The sequence below is a fragment of the Brienomyrus brachyistius genome, chromosome 5 (assembly GCF_023856365.1).
Source record: "Brienomyrus brachyistius isolate T26 chromosome 5, BBRACH_0.4, whole genome shotgun sequence".
NCBI classification, from domain to species: Eukaryota; Metazoa; Chordata; class Actinopteri; order Osteoglossiformes; family Mormyridae; genus Brienomyrus; species Brienomyrus brachyistius.
The window spans coordinates 7,936,416-7,953,487 of record NC_064537.1 but is presented as its reverse complement, the minus strand read 5'-3'; the positions used below and the strand labels follow the sequence as shown (position 1 = coordinate 7,953,487).

The 17,072-nt window shown below is 43.7% G+C and overlaps 1 protein-coding gene across 3 annotated transcripts; it reads left to right on the top strand.

The window, feature by feature from the left end:
- The first annotated feature begins 3,917 nt into the window (after positions 1–3,917).
- On the top strand, positions 3,918–15,417 carry LOC125742298 (cytokine receptor common subunit beta-like). 3 transcript variants are annotated; one of them, XM_049014189.1, is made up of 15 exons: positions 3,918–4,083; positions 4,853–5,286; positions 5,759–5,906; positions 6,004–6,130; positions 6,260–6,429; positions 6,773–6,912; positions 7,193–7,337; positions 8,095–8,230; positions 10,636–10,790; positions 11,214–11,344; positions 11,615–11,783; positions 12,276–12,363; positions 12,458–12,518; positions 13,452–13,555; positions 14,254–15,417. In XM_049014189.1, exons 2-15 carry the CDS (start codon positions 5,218–5,220, stop codon positions 14,696–14,698), a joined length of 2,088 nt encoding a protein of 695 aa, XP_048870146.1. In that variant the 5' UTR covers positions 3,918–4,083; positions 4,853–5,217; the 3' UTR covers positions 14,699–15,417. The 3 variants fall into 3 exon arrangements, with proteins under 3 accessions (XP_048870146.1, XP_048870145.1, XP_048870144.1); XM_049014188.1 differs by having other exon boundaries at positions 3,918–4,417; XM_049014187.1 differs by having other exon boundaries at positions 3,918–5,286.
- The last annotated feature ends 1,655 nt before the right edge of the window (positions 15,418–17,072 follow it).

The window sequence follows — 17,072 nt, the reverse complement described above, 5'->3', positions numbered from 1 at the left end:
TTCAGTCTTTCTTTTCCACTGTCTAGGCATTCTGTAAGATTATTAAAAAATCAAGAAAGTGTCGGTATGTATTGTAAGGGGATGGTTGTATCACTTTTTACAGATGTGTTACAGCCCCCCACCTCTTAGCTATTGTTCGGCTTGCTGTAGTAGGATAGTGGTTTGAAATTAACAGGGGAAAAATACATCACAGTTTACCTGAGAAACTACAATTTAATCTTATCCAAATTATATGATTTTATCTGCAATAGTATAAATACTAAGTAAAATATAGTCTTGGTCAAAAAAATAACTTTCTTAACTCATAATCTGTTTTTATTAATAGAATCGACATGTACCAGTTTCCAGTCTTGAAATCCACCATATGGGATTAGGGAGGAAGTGGATAAACACTGAAATGATTACATGACTCTCATCCCTTATTAGTGGTGTTCCAGCTCTCTCCCCTACCGAAGCTAAATTAGCTAAAAATTAGGCTTTTCCACTTGCTCTATTTTAACTTTATTTATCTGCAGCTAACTAATATATTTCAGTAATTGGTGGTCTGTTTCCTGATGAAACTATCATGCAGGTTTAGTTACGTACTACCTACCTAAACAAGCAACAGTCTTCCCTGATTAGAAACAACCAGAAGCTTTAAAGTAAAAAAAATCATTTCAATTAGTGATAAATTGATACCCAAAACATTTGTGTTTAGTGACCCTTTGGGAGCCAATGACTATACAATTGAAATTAACCACAAAATGGCAGGAACAGAAACGAATGAGTCAATCAAAAAATTATTACACTTAATAAAAAGAAAATGTGCGTGAGGAAGATATGTGCAGATACGTTAAACACTACTTGTCGGTGGACTTTAGTTATGAAACCAGTAACATTATTGCAACATTATTACAGAATTAAACGTATCCCAAGACCTTCTGTAAGCACTGCACATACATTTGTAAAATGTAGCAAATACATTTACAGGAAGTTATTACTACACATTGATATGACTAACACAAGCCACATTTTCAAATATTACTTCACAATATTATTTCATTTTATTGAACTTAATGTGTTCAAAAGGCATTTTTATCTGACGACTAGGGGGTGCAATTTCACCCCTGGTAAAATTGCCCGTGTATAGTGAAAACAAGTAAAGGTTTTTGAAAGTAATTAAAAAGTACACCGTACACAGTCCATTATCTTGAAAAACAGAATATTGGAACATTAAAGAAATTAAGTCACGCTGTCTGTGCTTAAATATTACACAAGAGCCCAGTGTTAATGATAAAATAAAGTGTCTTTAGTCAAACCTGGAGTTTAATCTCATTATTGTACAATTTATGTATGTTAAATCTGTCTTATATGCCATTTCCTGTTTCACTTCTTATGTCGTGCTGAATCAAAACAGTCTTTGTGACATTTATCTGTGATGGAATCATTCATGTAAAGTTGTCTTTCAGTAAAATTACTTAAATTCCCCAGTTAATTATTAGTCAAACATGAGCTTCCGGTTCATCTGTACCAGTCTTTGAAAATAGGGGGGTTAGGGCAGAGGGCCAATCAGAGCTTGCTGACATTGTTATTGCCTACTGGGGGGGGTTCTGCGGTTTGTACGGATTTCCCCCACGCTGCCAGCGAGTGGGGGTGTTTTAAGGGGCTCAGAAGCATGTTGACAGTGTGCGTTTCTCATGGGACATATTTGTGTTTGAGGTATGAACTGAGTTACAGTGGAAAGTTACAGATCGTCTCTCCATAAGTCATGTTTGATACCTACTTGTGCAATGTGGTACCACAGTGCCACACAGACCATTTACAGTTCTAGGCCCCTAAACTGGGTCTAGTCCTCAAGAGTAATTTAATTATTCTTGCTTTACTTTTGCAGTAATTTTCACGATATTTAAATAAAAAGGGTTCTTCTTTAAAAGAGACTTTTCTCAGGCAGTGATGAACACACAGGAAGTCGAGTAGCGGTACAACATCAAAGGTATTCTGGGCACCTGTTCCATTCGCAGCGACAGTCCCACACGTTTGTTCGTTTAAGGACATTTACTGCATATTTTCCCTTGGCGCCTAACTGACAAATGTATAATAATTAAATGCAACTTCACAAGGTAAAAGGTTCCAACACCACCTTTATACAAAAATGGCCCCGGTAAACAGGCATGTTTCACAACACTGTGGGTGGGTGGGTGGATGGATGGATGGATAGATAGATAAATAGCAAAAACAGAAAAAAACAGTATTAAAAGTAGGTGCAGATCTAATGTGGGGCAGGGGGTGACGAGCATCCAGAGGATGGACTCGTGGATGTATACGATGCCAGATTAACATACAGCAGGAAAAAGAGACTGTTAGATCTGAACGCATGTCGACAGGAGAAAAAAGGGAATGATAGGCGAAGGTGAGCTGGCGATGTTGGCGGGGGGGGGGGGTTCTGTGGCAAAGCAGGATTTTCCAGCACCTCTACTGGGCTTAGCTGAGCAGACAATGGACTGGTGTAGGTCATAGGATTGTTGTGATATTTTTTAGTTTGAACTGTTAGACTTTATTCTTGAAATCTGAAAGCTGCAGGTTGTTACTACTGCATACGTAAGTATAGCCAGGTTATCGCAATAACAGCTTATTTTCCAGGTTCCCAGCAGACTTGTTAATGGCCTGTCTTCTTGTTGAGTCTTTCCTTCTCTATAGTTGACAGTCTACAAAGGCTGCCAATGTCCATCCATTGTCCAAACCGCTTATCCTTCTAGGTCACGGGGGGGTCCGGAGCCTATCCTGGAAACAATGGACACGAGGCAGGGAACAACCCAGGATGGGGGGCCAGCCCATCGCAGGGCACACTCACACACCATTCACTCACTCATGCACTCCTATGGGTAATTTAGCAAGTCCAATTAGCCTCAGCATGTTTTTGGACTGTGGGGGGAAACCGGAGTACCCGGAGGAAACCCCACGACGACATGGGGAGAACATGCAAACTCCGCACACATGTGACCCAGGCGGAGACTCGAACCCGGGTCCCAGAGGTGCGAGGCAACAGTGCTAACCACTGCACCACCACATCTGCTCATCAAACCCAGATGTCAGGTTTTCTAACATATTTTACAGCGAAACACTATTTTTTTTATAGTCAAGCTAGTTTAACAGAATCGTGTGATGCACACCTGAATTCCTGCTAGGTAAACCATCCCGGTTGTATTAAAAATAAGTTACATGGTGATGCGTGCCAGTCGAGCTGTGTAGAAGTTACTAGAGAATCTGCAAAATGGCGATGACTCTGTGTAGAGCAGGGTCCTGCTCCCACATGTGGAAAGCTCTTCTGAAGCAGATAGATTGGTGCTGGGATCCATGGAAATAAAACAGAAACTCTGTTCAGTCGTTCGGAGGGTAGCACTGTTGCTGCACATCCCCAGGATTCAGGACTGGGGAAGGGTTTTAATTAGTGGTGGCCAAGTGAAGCTTCATGAACCACTTGCTGTATTTTCTGACCCCACTAGATGGTGCTGTCTCTTCGGAAAAAAAGGGCTCAAAGTACCCCCCAAAGCAAACCAAGAGTGCCATCTAGTGAAGTAAGAAAATACAGCAAATGGTTCCTGAAGATTCATTTAGCCTTCACTAGTTTTAATCCTTTCCCTGTTCTGTTTGTGTGGAGTCCTATGCAAGTTTCATCTGTCAGTCCAAAGATATGACACATTGTCTTCTGTGTGATGGATTGGCATCATGTTTCACATACTCCCTCCCTCGTGTTGTATTTGATGGGAAACGGTCCCTAATATCATGCACTGCGTAAGCAATTGATGGATCATAGGGGGTTCCTTGTAGATATTGCTGCTCAGCAACCAGGGGGCAGCCATGTGAGTTTATGGATGCATCTGAAGACATGCTTATGCACAGTCAAGCAAGATCAATTTATTTCGAAACGCACCGGTCACCACACCACACTGTGGTCGAAGCACTTAATACACGCGGCTATGCTTATCTACACTTCAGCAGAAGCGAAACCAACTGCGATATCTTTACTATTCGCAATATGAACTCTGATAAACAGGTGTAAATGTGTGCATTTTTAGTTACGCAAAAGACGGAAGGAAATTCAAGGTGAGCTCAACTATGCAACTGTCTCACAGAATTTCATTTTTTATTTACTTATTTTTTACTGGAATATATCCTATAAACAGTTATACTATTCTACTCTATGGACTATTACTAACTATATCCTGTTAATCACGTCGAAAATGGTTTTTAAATTCGCTGTAGGTTTGCCTTGCAATTTCAGCAGTATGAAAGCGTTACTGAAACTAAGCATCAAATGACTCGATCAGAAAGTGATTATGAATCTAAACACTACTTTGATCTGCCAAACTCAGACGCATGTATCTCGGACTCTGTAGGCTATCATTGAAATAAATGACACAAGGAAACATAAAAAGAGGTAAAAGATCAGCTTGATACCGTGATTAATATCAATTTCATTTATGTTCGGTGTCAGGTGACAATGAAAGGCTCACCCGCGAACGTCACTGAGTGTACCGACTATTTTTATTTAATACTTCAACTTGAACTTTCAGTTAGTAAATGTTTTACTGTGGCAGCAGTAAATCAGCTGAAAGAAAGAGTCTGTTTTGTTTTCCATCACTTTTTTGGTTACGCAGACGTTTGCAGACAAAAGCAAACGCTTTAAAGGATAACTGGGCCACAGTAACATGAAAGACAACTGGTTTTTACCGTATTACAGTTAAATGCGTGTTTTTCTAATCTACTTCCGAATTTAGGATTCTTGTAATGGCAGTTTCATTAGCGTTTCGTTTCTGATCCGGATCCGCAGTCTTCCCAGTTTTTTCGTGCATTTTTCTTTTGTTTCCGACAGCGATCGAGATTCCAGCCAATGTGTGTCGCCCGCTATCCAGCGTGGAAATCCTGCGGTGGGGGACCAGCGTTCCGCATTTTCTTTTTCCTAGTCTTGTTTTTCTAAAGCGCTTTTGAGCTGCGGCGCTTTGAGAAGCTTTGAAGCTGCTCTGAGAGCGGGTTTTTTAATTATTATTATCCATAAACAGACCTATAGACTACATTTAATCAGTTAAAATGGCGTTTTAACAATACATACACTTTTTTAATCGAAAGTGGGAAAACTGCCGTAATTTCGTTTTTCGAAAGGAATAACTGAGTGACTGTACGTTAAACGTGGCACATATATGATTGATTACAAAATAATATTATGTAAAGTAATATTACATGACGTTGAAATACTCCAAACAATCTTGGAAGGAACCAGCAAGCCGGACACCGCATACTAAATATATGGTATGATCTCCTTTATTAAATGGTTGAATATTATCGGAATGTTGTACAAGCGTAAGTAAATATTAATGCGCCTTGGAGAAAAGATTGGATTCTTAAGTTCGGTGCAGTGTGGAGCCTAGAGAGAAAACAAAGATACGCGAAATGTCTAAAAATGTATTTTTTCGTTTCATCCGTGTTGATGTGTTTCCTTCCTGTAGTGTTTTAATTGCTGTGGGGGGGATATATAACTTTTATAAACGTAAAAGTGTAGTCATTTTAAACTGTACTTATCATTAAGGGCGGTTAGACTACTGATGTTGATCTTCACTATCAGTTATGTTAAGCTTATTAAAATTGCACTAATGTGCATTTCTGTGCTTTTACTTGACATTGTTATTGTGAATTACTGTCACGGTAAGGTAGGCTAATTTGGCATTTATGTTTTTCCATGACTCACAAACCTTGTTAACTAGAGGTATTTTCTCCTTTAAAGCTCTTGCCCCTTGCCAGATCTCCCCAGCCTGCCATGCTCCTGGCCTGGGTGTGCCATATATGGTGTGTGGGTGTTCTCCTTCCTCCAGCCCAGGCATCGACCCCTGGATCCCACATGTACCAGGCTTACGGCAGCGACGCGTTTCACAGTAAGAGTCGCTGGCCATTCCAGGGCAACGCTGTGCTAGAGACACGTCGGAGATTCGTGAGGCGCAGAGCCGATCGCTGTCCGTCTCTGTCCTGCAGAATCCGCATTGCTGGAGTCGCTGCAGTGCCACAACGACTACTTCTCCTACATCCGCTGCAGCTGGACAGAGAAAACTGAGGCACGGACCCCTGTGTTCCTGTTTCACCTGGACACAGAGGAATACAGGTATAGAGAGAGGGTGGAGCTGGATGCGGAGGAGAGGGCCAGGTGCTGCCAAGGAGGAGCAGTAGCTGAGATAACCTAATAATGAACAAATAGAAGATTAAATCTCGATTTCGTACCCCCACTCTCCAGAGAGTCCCCATGCTTGCCATACCGACCCCCCATCCACCTTCCGGGTGGCTGGACCACCTTTCAGTGCCAATACAACACCACCATGTTTACCATCGGAGAGAATGATGGATTCCTCTTCAGGACGCCGCATGTACACCTGCTGTCCTGGGTGTTCAACCTGTCCCTACATGGTCAGTCCTGGGCTGGGGGATAGTCATTCATAGGTAATATTATCCAAAGACTTCAATACGGTTTTATGCCAGAAACCGTTATTCAGATTAGAACTAGTAATCTACAAAGGCTTGATCTGCAAGCACAAGAACTCGGTTCTCCTATGCAACTACCCTTAAATCCAGGGAACGATTCATGACTGTTATAAAGGAATCGTTAAGGTTGTGCATCGTCAAGGCTATGCATGGTTATACTTGTGTGTTGTTGAGGTTATGCGTAGTTAAACCTGTTAAACCGTCACTAAGGCCGTATGCACTTAAGGCTGTACATTGCTACAGTTGTGTCTGCATGCCGGCTTTGCAGAGAGAAGCTGTCTTCTGCTGAACGTGTCGCCCACACTTTCTGAGAGGGGCGGGGCCTTGTTACACTGGCGGACCTGCTTACGTCAGTCACCTGCAGCGAATTACCAGCTGAGCTACAGGCCACTGGAGGGCAACTGGGAGGTGAGTCTGTGGTCCAGGGAATCTTAGGAGTCTCCTTAACCATCTTCACATCTAACCAGACCAGTGAGGTGAGCAGGTCGGCAGGGACTTAGTGCTGAATTTGGAGTCCAAATGGTCTGTTTGATTTGAAGTTTGTGCCTGTAAAAGTACTTGCCTTACGTTCAAAGGTAGTATTTTATATTGCTGATTATTAGAAGATGCTTTAACATGCGTCTTCGATAATGCAGGTTCACTCTCAACTCACTCTAGGACAATATCTGAATGGTTCTCCTTGTGGCAGGTCGTGGAGGTTTCAGCGATGGCATGGAAAATCGAGGCAGATTCTTTGGCGAATGGTTCTTGGTATGAGGCCAAAGTAAGGGCCCCAGTAGGAAGGGGATCCTGGGGTGACTGGAGCCCCGTGGTGCAGTGGAAGACTAAAGGCAGTAAGTGATTACGGAATTGTGGGGGGAGCATTCAGAGAGACACTGAAAACACCTGTGTGTATTTACAGCTCTGGAAAAAAATGTAAGAAACCACAGTAACATTTTTAGTTTCACTTTTTCTCAGTTTATGTGAATGCGTCTGTGTAAAATATAATTTTTTTTGTTGCAAACTCCAGCCTCGTTGGTGAAGGGCTTCTTCCTGCTTTATGGGTCTTTAAGGGCTTCTTGCAGTCCTGACAATCCTAACTGTCCTAGCAGTGCAGTTCACACACCAGTTAATGCTTCCCATTCCATTTGAAGGTCACTTGAGGTCATCCTTCATTTCAAGAGGCAATGATGGATAAGTTGACGGTCATCTCTGTCACTAGAAGGCCGCTTCCGCCCTCTGCCTGGCTAGTTTTTTGGTCATTGCCAGTGTCTCCTGCTTCACCTTGCCCTTCTGTACTGCTGTCTCAGAAACTTTGAACCTGGAAGCAACCTGCAGCTCAGCATAGCCTTCTGCCAGCAGAACGAGGACTTAACCACAATTAAAAAATTCAGAGGGTCTCATTTTTTTCCAGAGCTGTGTGTATAGGTCTGAAAGGTGTTGTGGGGAAAAAGGCAGAAAGACCAGAAGGCTTTTTCTTTATATGGATTAAGAGTTTTACTTGCCAGTGTCACATTCTTGGATATGTTTAAGATTTTCAGTTTAGACTGTTACGCGGTTTAGTGTCTGGTTATAGCGGTAACATGCTGGGTCCTTCTCTGCCTCTGCCAGCCATGTTACCAGGTCCCACTAACCTGCAGTGCCTCTCTGACGGGGAGCTGAAGGTGCTCTGCAGCTGGGAACTGAGCAAGGAGCTGGCCCGGTTTGTCATCTACCGGCTCTGGTACCGGTTCCGCGGCATAGCCAAGTGAGTCTGCCTTATGAGGTTTGGGATTTAAAGCCAGAGAGTGTGTGTGTGGGGAGAGTCCCTATAAAGATATAGATACCTAATCTGTGTGTGTGGATTAGATTTATGTTACAAATCAAAAAAACAAAAATGCCAAAAGTCTCATATTATGTTTGGTCATGTTTGGGTATCGGCTAAGGTCATCGTGATATGATTAGAGTCTTCCCCACAGAAATGAATGGAGAGTCCCCACAAAGATATAATTACAAACCCATGTGTGTGTGTGTGTGTGTGTGCTTTAGGGTGGCCCAAAAATTTTTCTTGAAAATGATGCCAGAGAAGGCTGCATTCTCACCCCATTTATAAGAAAAAATTACCTAAATTGTGTAATATTTAGGGGCTGCATAGACCACCTGAAGCTTTTATCAGTGCAGGTGATGTTCGCGGTGTGGAGACAGTCAGGCAGTCATGCATATTATTTAGGCAAAATAATTGTCACAGCAACCACAAGAAATTTATAAAATATGCTAAATAAATGAGCAACAGAATGTCCAAAATAATCAATAAAAATGTTGCAGTTCAGTTTACGGACGTTAGTTGACTTACAGCATAGTCTTCATAGCCAAATAAATCACACAGGCTGCTTTCAGCAAAGACAAAGATTATCAGTGAAGCTCAATGCATAATTAATGGAGTATTAGCAAGTAATCTTGTGAGCGTGTCCTTCAGGTAGGCCTATGCCATATGACAGTCCAGTCTTTCTCCAGTATTCTTACTAGGATCAGGACACTGACGTAGGAAGTTCCTGCACAACTTGGAACAGGAACTGCTTCTGTTCCTCGTCTTTCCAGGATCGATTTCACGCCACTTTCTGCACTGATGAATGTCCGAGTAGCGTCAATTCCATGGGCGGCTTTATAATGTGGATTTCCTTTCCATGCAGCAGGAGATGGTGTCAGAAATGAACCATTAAGTCCTCGAATTTGAAAGAATTTCTTTGTGTTGCTGGTGACAAATGAGCGAAGCGATTTCTTTGTGTCCTTTCGCATCCGGTCTGACAGGGTTCAACAGTTCCTTCATTTTCACTAATTTTTTCGACCATATCCATTTTCTCTGCATTTCTAACGGACGGGTCAAAGCAACGCCAGGCCTGACAGTTTTTTGACGGTATTCTTGCTGTCCGAAAGGGACTTCAAGCAGCTTGCGCAGCTTCTCAACATTTATTTAGCCAGTATTTAAATGTAAAATTTTTTTGTCGCATTTTTTTCCCCATGTGATTTCACAAAAGGAGAAGTTCTCTATTTTGAAAATTCAAACTTTCGCCATACAGTTAAGGGTCACTCTAGTGTGTGTGTGTGTGTGTGTGTGTGTGTGTGTGTGTGTGTGTGTGTGTGTGTGTGTGTGTGTGTGTGTGTGTGTGTGTGTGTGTGTGTGTGTGTGTGTGTGTGCGTGTGTGTGCGTGTGTGTGTGTGCGTGTTGCTTTTCTGATTAAAATGTCTTTTCCTACACCCCTCCCTTCCTGGTGCTACATCATTGCCAAGAAACTAACGGTAGATGTTGCCATTGTAAGGTTACATTTGGCAATCAGGCAGCTGCACAATGAATCTCCATCAGGTCAGTGTGACGTTCGCTTGCTTCCCCCCGTAAAGTGACCGAGCGACCTGCTTTGCCCAGCTTTCCCATCTGCAGTCACAGACACACAGGTCTGGATCAGAAAAAGCCACAATACAAAAAGGCAAGAGAGAGAGAGATACAACCACTTGTTTGTTTCAATTGTTAAAGTTAGAAATGCTGAGTTTGTCACTCCGGAGACCGAGCAAACTTCCACATTTTTCGCCATGATCAGTTGTGGGGTTTTTTTTTTTGCTGGATGGGGGGGACAAGTTCCTTAATAGTGAGAGGAAGCGAGAGTCCATCAGCCGGAACTGTTGCTGTTGCGCACAACTTTCTGCTTGTTTAAGCCCTCCACCATTATGCAAGCCGGGAGGGAGCAAAAACATGGACTGTCTGCAGGTTCCCGAGGACCGGAGTGGGCAACACTGGTAGAGAAACACTCACTTTTCGATGAATGGCCTCACTTCACTGCTGTGTCCCTCTTGCCCTGTGGCCTGGCAGCTTCGTGCTGGGGCTGGTCCTGGAGCCCTAGGCTCCTGGCCTGGGATTTGGCTCATTGGCTCGTGACGGCTTTCGGCTGTTTTGGTTGGTACTTAGGATGACTCTCAGTGTGACCCTCCAACCCGTTGGGACGACATCCCACGGATCCTGGCGTTGTCTGTCTTTCCTTCTTGACCACGTCCCCTATTCCCTCGCCTTAGTACCACCTCTCCACCTTTTTGCCCCACGGCGCGATCTCTCCATCCGTGTTCTTCTCGCCTCCTCCTTTCCCTCACTTGCTCTCTCTTTCTTTCTCTCTCCCCCCATCTCAGGAATGAGCTCTGTGGTGACCCCAAGGTCAGTGAAAAACCCGGTGAGCCAGCGCTCCTGTTCAGCTGTTCCCTCCTCCTGGTCTCACAGCACAGTGAGCTCCTGTTAAACCTCACCCCCACCTACATCTTCAGGTCGTTCCCCGTGGCCGAACACAGTGAGTGGCGCACCTCTTTTGAGTCCTCCCATGCTCCAGGGGGCTCTGTCCTTTTATTCTTGCCCTTGACTAATAGCACTGCAGTGCCCGTACCTGTGTTTGGATAGATGGTCAGGCAGTGATTGGTGATTGGTTTGTTTATCTGTGATGAAGCAGCAGCCATCAAACTCGACAACAGGTACCTAGATGGATAGAAAGTCTAGGGTGGGAAGATGGCTACAGGATTTGGCCTGCTCAAATCCTGTGATGGAAATTTGTGTTGCTCCCTTGAACAAAGTAGAAATGTTGAGAGCCTGATTCAGGGACATCAGAGGGGCATGGATTCCCTAGCAGATTCAGAGAGCACTCTCCTATAGCTCTATGATTTTGAGAAACTTGGATGTACTTCGTTTAACATTTTGCCTATACCCCACCCCCCTCCAGTCTGGCTCCCCCACCCCGACCTTGTGCAGGTTAAAGAGAAAGACGGACACTGGAAGTTAAGTTGGACCCCATCAAAGACAGAGTTGGTGCCAGTCATTTATGAGATATGCTACTGGTGCATTGAAACACCGGTGAGAGTCTGGCAGTCTGTCTATGACAGTGTGTGTGTCTGTCGGTCTTTATGTATGTGTCTGTCAGTAATAGTCTCTGTCAGTCTCTGTGAATCAGTCAGTCTTAGTCTATGCCAGTCACGCAGTCTCAGTCAACCAGTCTTAGTCTGTTATTCTTTGTGGATCAGTCAGCCAGTCTTAGGATGTTTCTCAATATGCATACTTGACCGTACTTTCTCGTGTACCTATGTAACCTTTGTGGTCTGTCTCTGAACCTTTCCATCTATCCAGAAAGAGCGACACTGCTACAATTCACCTCTCACCTATTCAGACATCAGTCAGGCATCTCTCTTGAGTGGGTCACGCTACACTGCCCAGGTGAGGGCCATGATTGGCCCTAGCGAATACAGAGGAAACTCATCTGATTGGTCAGAGCCAGTAGAGTGGACCACACCCCCAGGTAATGTTCCTTTCACTTTCATCCACTGGGTGAAGCCTAAATATCTATGGTTACTCACTATTATGTCTGAATGTCCTCTTTGTAGTAATGATAATAACCTATTTTATTGGGACTGGAAGAGAATTAAATCTCTTCAATGCTGCATACAACACAATACAAACAATAGTTTAAAATATTAATTTCAAAGATTGAATTGAAATGTAGACAGCGGTGTGTGGGGTCTTTGCTGTAACATTAGTCATTTCTGGAACAAATGAGGGTTGGGGGAGATGTAAAGGAAATCACCTTTGGCCACTGAGTCACACATTCTCGGCAGCTCTCTGCTTACAGCATAACCCAAATCAACAGTTGTGGCCATTTTGTGGCCCTTAAGTGATTCATAGAGCACTTAGTAGCTTGTTTTTTTTTGATAATGCCAAGAGCAGACTTCACGCCAGAGGATGTTACTGTATGATCAGACGTCTTTGTGTGTGCTTTCTGCTTTCCCGTCAGCCGTCAGCATGCTGGTGTACCTCCTCCCTGGTGCCTGCGTGATCATATTCGCCCTCATCCTCCTGTATGGATTCCCGTCCTGTTCCAGGTCCCGCTCTCCTTACTTACGGTGGAGGCTTCGCGCCGAACTGGAATCAGGCTCAGTCGCTGATAACTCTCTTCTTTTTCCGAACCTCATTCAGGATCATTCAGTCGTGGCTCAAATCCATCCCGACACCTTTGAAGAGCAAAGTGTTGAACATGGCAAGTTCTTCAATCATTTCCTGACAATCCCTGTCACTTCCTGGCACCTTTCCTCCATCCTGCTCTCTTGCCTTCCAGGCCCCTCTATTGCTTTTACATGGAGGCTGTTTATTTTGTTCCCTACTTGGTGCATCCAGGCCATTTCCCTTTCCTCGACTCGTGTCATCGCCCGTCTATCGGCTACTTACTTGCCGGTGTGTCCCTTCGATTCCGTTGATCTCGCACGGGCACTTTTCCCAAAGAGAATAGCATTGAATACAATTTGAAAAGTGAAACTATGCAAAGCGATATTAGTTTAATAATGTCCACTCAGCCTTAGAGGGGAACAGGCCATAAATAATGTTCATTACAATCCCTTGCTGTGTACCGCAGAGACCATCGCGGAACAGAGTTGCTGCTCCCTTTCCCCATTTACACGCCCTTATTCCCGGCATCAGGCATGTCATTCCGTGATAGTATAGTGTCCTCTGGGGATAGAGGACCATTTAAATGGAAGTATACTTCGATCCCATTTTTCCTTCGTAATCTTTCGTAAATGTTGGGGCTCACTACCTAGTCATGAAGTAGTTTGCCCTGGGATTAGGTTAGTGTTATTTGTGATGAGTTGACTGGTAAATTGGCCAGTTTTTACCCATCTTCGGGGCCATGGGCCACCTTCGATTCGTGGAAGATGCTCGTTTCCTTTGTACGGTGGATTTTGCGCCAATGGGGGCCGCAGCGTGAGCTCCACATTTTTCACTTCCTTTCTCTCCTCCTCTTTTTCTTCCTGTTTTTCTGTCTTTTTTTTTCATCTTTCACTCTTCACCTCCAGAGCCGCTTCAGTCTGAATTAAGCCTCCCTGACAAGGCCCTGCAGTCGCCAAGGCATAAAGACCTTGATGTAGAGTGATGTGTCAGGGAGAGGCGGACGTGCTAACGCCTTGTGTTCCCACAGGGGTTCCCCGCGAGCTGGCTGGCTGTGCACATTGAGCAGGACCAGGCCACCATCAGCAGTGTGGAAATGCTGGAAAACACCCAGATACCGCCAGCCTGCCTCGAGTAAGTGTCTCGCTTGCCAAAGAGGTGGAAGTGGGCGGGGGCTTTGAGACAATACTGGAATCATGCTTCTAAAAAGGATCAAGAATTTGCGTGCCAACGTGAGTCGTACTGTCTCACCAAATTCAGGAGTTCCAATCCCAGCCTCCTCCATGTGTGAGGTGCTTGCAGGTTCCCCCAACGCTGGGCAGATTTCTACCCGCATCCAAATGTCCCCCACAATGTGATAAAAACCTGTTATTTTGACGTTGTGGGGACCGTTTTTCAGGTCCCCACGCAGTATCTCTGAATGCAATCAAAAGGCAAAGTCTTGTATTTTGTATGGTTACTTATGTCTGAGTCCCCACAAAGATATAATTACAAACCTGTGTGTGTGTGGTTGTGTGTGTGCGCGTGTCCTGTAGTGGACTGGAATCCCTCCCAGGGCGTTTCCTTGCCTTGTGTTTCCTGGAATCAGCTCCTGGGTCCCCTTTGTTTGATAAGTGGTGGATGGATGGATGTACCAGGATTTTATTTTATCTTAACCTGCCAACTTCATCGGAATTCCAGCATAGTGTATATCAACAAAGTATTTGCTCAAATAAAAAGATGATTGATAGAAAACTTGGTGTCAAATTTATGAGCCAGGTTTAATTTAGAAAAACTTTCATGCCAGTTAATGGACTTGGTTTACTAAACGCCCCCCCCAATCCTTCTCTCAGTTTGTCAGGTCACCACAGCCAGCCAATGTGGCTGATGTCTGCGGATGACATGGGACTGTACCAATGCATCGCTGAACAGGGGTGGGAGTCAGCCTCAGATCGCGGAGGACAGCGCCACAATGGGCCGAGCAAAGACACACCCCTTGCATGTTTGGCGCTCCCCTTCATCATCGGTCCTTCAGGATTTCCCCTGCCAGATGGGCTGGCCATCAACCATCTTTGTGGAAGAGACGACCCCTACGTGTCTCCTGCCTGCCAGTCGGCACTTACCCGTTGTGTCTTGCAGTATGTTGAGGTGCCGTCGCCCTCCACTGGCCCCTATCTGAAGGCCACGGTGGATGAGAGTCTGGAATCCTGCAAGCTGCAGCCCCTGTTGAATTTGGACAGTGACTCCTATACCCCAGCATCCACCCCCTTGCTCACCAAAGCTCCATCACAGGTGTGATGTGCCCTCGGGGCTGTTGCTATGGAGGTCTGTTGCCAAGCCCAGTCAGAGGGGCCCTCTCAATTAAGCCTTTCTCACTGGGCAGTTAAGGACACTTAACGGACCACAGAGCAGGAATAAAAATGCACCACTAGAGGGCAGCATAGAGAAACTGCTCTATTTTTCTGTCTAACAAGAAGCCTCAAGAGAGAACTACTGATGCTAAAATTACCCGGGATTTTGTCGCCTAATTAATACTTTGCGCATATTATAGCATTAATTGATATTGCACTGGAAGCTGGATATTCTTAAATTCCGTGAAGCTTCAAAACCAGGGAGATAGCAGTGCAAAATTCTTCAAAGACTCTGAGAGTGTCTTGTAGCCATTGTTTGAAAGTGCTAGTGATCTTGCGGCCAAAGATAATCTGTCCGATCAGTGATACAGACTAAGACTGAGCTTTTATCCTCTCACTGATTACATCTTTTCTTTACTGACTGTGTATCTCTAACAGAAACGCGTGCGTCTACATATCCTGTGAAGCAGATTTTTGACCACAGACCAGTTTTTATGTCGGATAAGAATCAGATTTTATCTGTGAGCTCAACATTAAGTCAGGGATGATTTTTTTTTCATCTCTCAATATTCAACATTACGGAACACTTATATTATTCCTTTTTTACAGAGATGTGTCATATTACCTCTGGATTCCAATAAAATGGCCAATAATTTCTGTTAATAAGTCTCAATCCATCCATCTGTCCATTTTCAGGGTCAGAGATGACTGTTCATATCCAGTCAGATGAATTGTGCTTTAAAATTAACTCTGACGCAACGATGGCTAAATATGAATGGTATAGTTCATATTGTCAATATTTATTTCTCGTATGCATTTTTTAATCACTACCAATGCGAAATGAAAACTTAATACGTAAAGGCCACGTTCGTGCAGATGAGGTCATATATTTCATTATTGGGGGGGGGGGGGGGGGGCACGATCACCGAGATATAATCTCCTCTTCCCCCTCCAGTAAACCCCCCTAGTGAATTCCATATACATTACATATGCTGCATAACATACCTTTATCTGATATTTTACATTAGGTACTATTTATTTTAATCAATCAAGTGTACTTTTCAAAAAGAAAATATCAAGTTGGTAGTATTAGCTGTAAAATAAGAAACCAAAGTACACCAATATGCGATTCCTTAACTCTCATATTGACATAGTCACTATTCTATATACTACAACAGCAGATAGAATTCCTGAAATTCCGTTATCGCTTTTGGTTTTTGTGCCACCCCAAGATTTTCACTGCCCGAAGACTTGCACTTCATTACTGCTCTCTTTTGCAGTGGTCTCCTTCCAATATTACATCTCAGATTAATACAGTGATACCAACCAGGTATGTCAGAAGCGATGTAAACGACGATTTTTTTTATTGCTAAATGGCACACTATCATAAGATTCAGTTAAAATGTCAGTGGTGTTTTTTTTTTTTGCGTTTATGACGATTTTCTCATCACTAACTGGAGACTGACACGGAAAGCCCTTTTTAAAAACACAACTGCGATTAATCCAGACTTTCTTTCTTCATGGACGAACAAAAAATATATGCAGTAGAAACCAAAGCTCCTGTCTGATTATAAAGAGGAAAATTACTTCCAAGATGAAGCGGCCAGTCAAATCCAAATTGAGATAAACAAGCATTCATACACTCGGCATGAATCAGCATTACCTGCACAAGAAGGTGTCTTAGGCTGTTTGCCAGGACGCCTCGAGGCTGTGCCGGTGTTGTTCTCTCTAATAGACCTATTGAATGAACAAAAAGTGCTATTTAATTTATCTAGCAATTGTGTTTTTGAATTAAATTCTACATTTTGGCTTTAGTTTTTTAAATTGCACGGTAGTCTTATCTCACAAGAGATGTGTGAACACATTTCTTAGTGGGGTCGCGGATATGCCGGTTTTATAAATGACGGTATTTCCATTTTCCCGATACAATCTGTCCAGGTTTTTTATGTACAATGCCGGCAAGGTGAGTCTTAATGGTTTTTTTTTCCGAGTTTTTTTTGCGGGGCGTTGGGGCTGCTCGATCATTTAGCGAGGGCGCTTTGGGATTTAAACTATTTGTATTTCAAAGTACCTTCAGACAATGGGGAAGGATTGCAAAGTCATGGGAAAAAACCCTGCCCCTGAATTTCCCAGAACCAACCCGAAAGTTTTACGTGGAACAAGGCGTGTAACAATACGAATGAGGTTAAGGGGTCCTTCTGCCATCGGAACCGCCAGCTTGCTCCTCTTCACATGTGTTCCGCTATTTGTGCTACCTTGCCAGAGTTTGCTACCGTATATATAATAGAGTTTTTCATTTATATCTGTCGCTTTTTGCTCCT

Excerpts from the sequence above, each read along its gene's own strand:
- LOC125742298 (XM_049014189.1), top strand. The coding sequence starts at position 5,218 with ATGACGTTGAAATACTCCAAACAATCTTGGAAGGAACCAGCAAGCCGG. Across the intron at positions 8,231-10,635 it reads CGGTTCCGCGGCATAGCCAA|GAATGAGCTCTGTGGTGACC; the intron begins GTGAGTCTGCCT and ends CCCCCATCTCAG. Across the intron at positions 12,364-12,457 it reads GGATTCCCGTCCTGTTCCAG|GATCATTCAGTCGTGGCTCA; the intron begins GTCCCGCTCTCC and ends AACCTCATTCAG.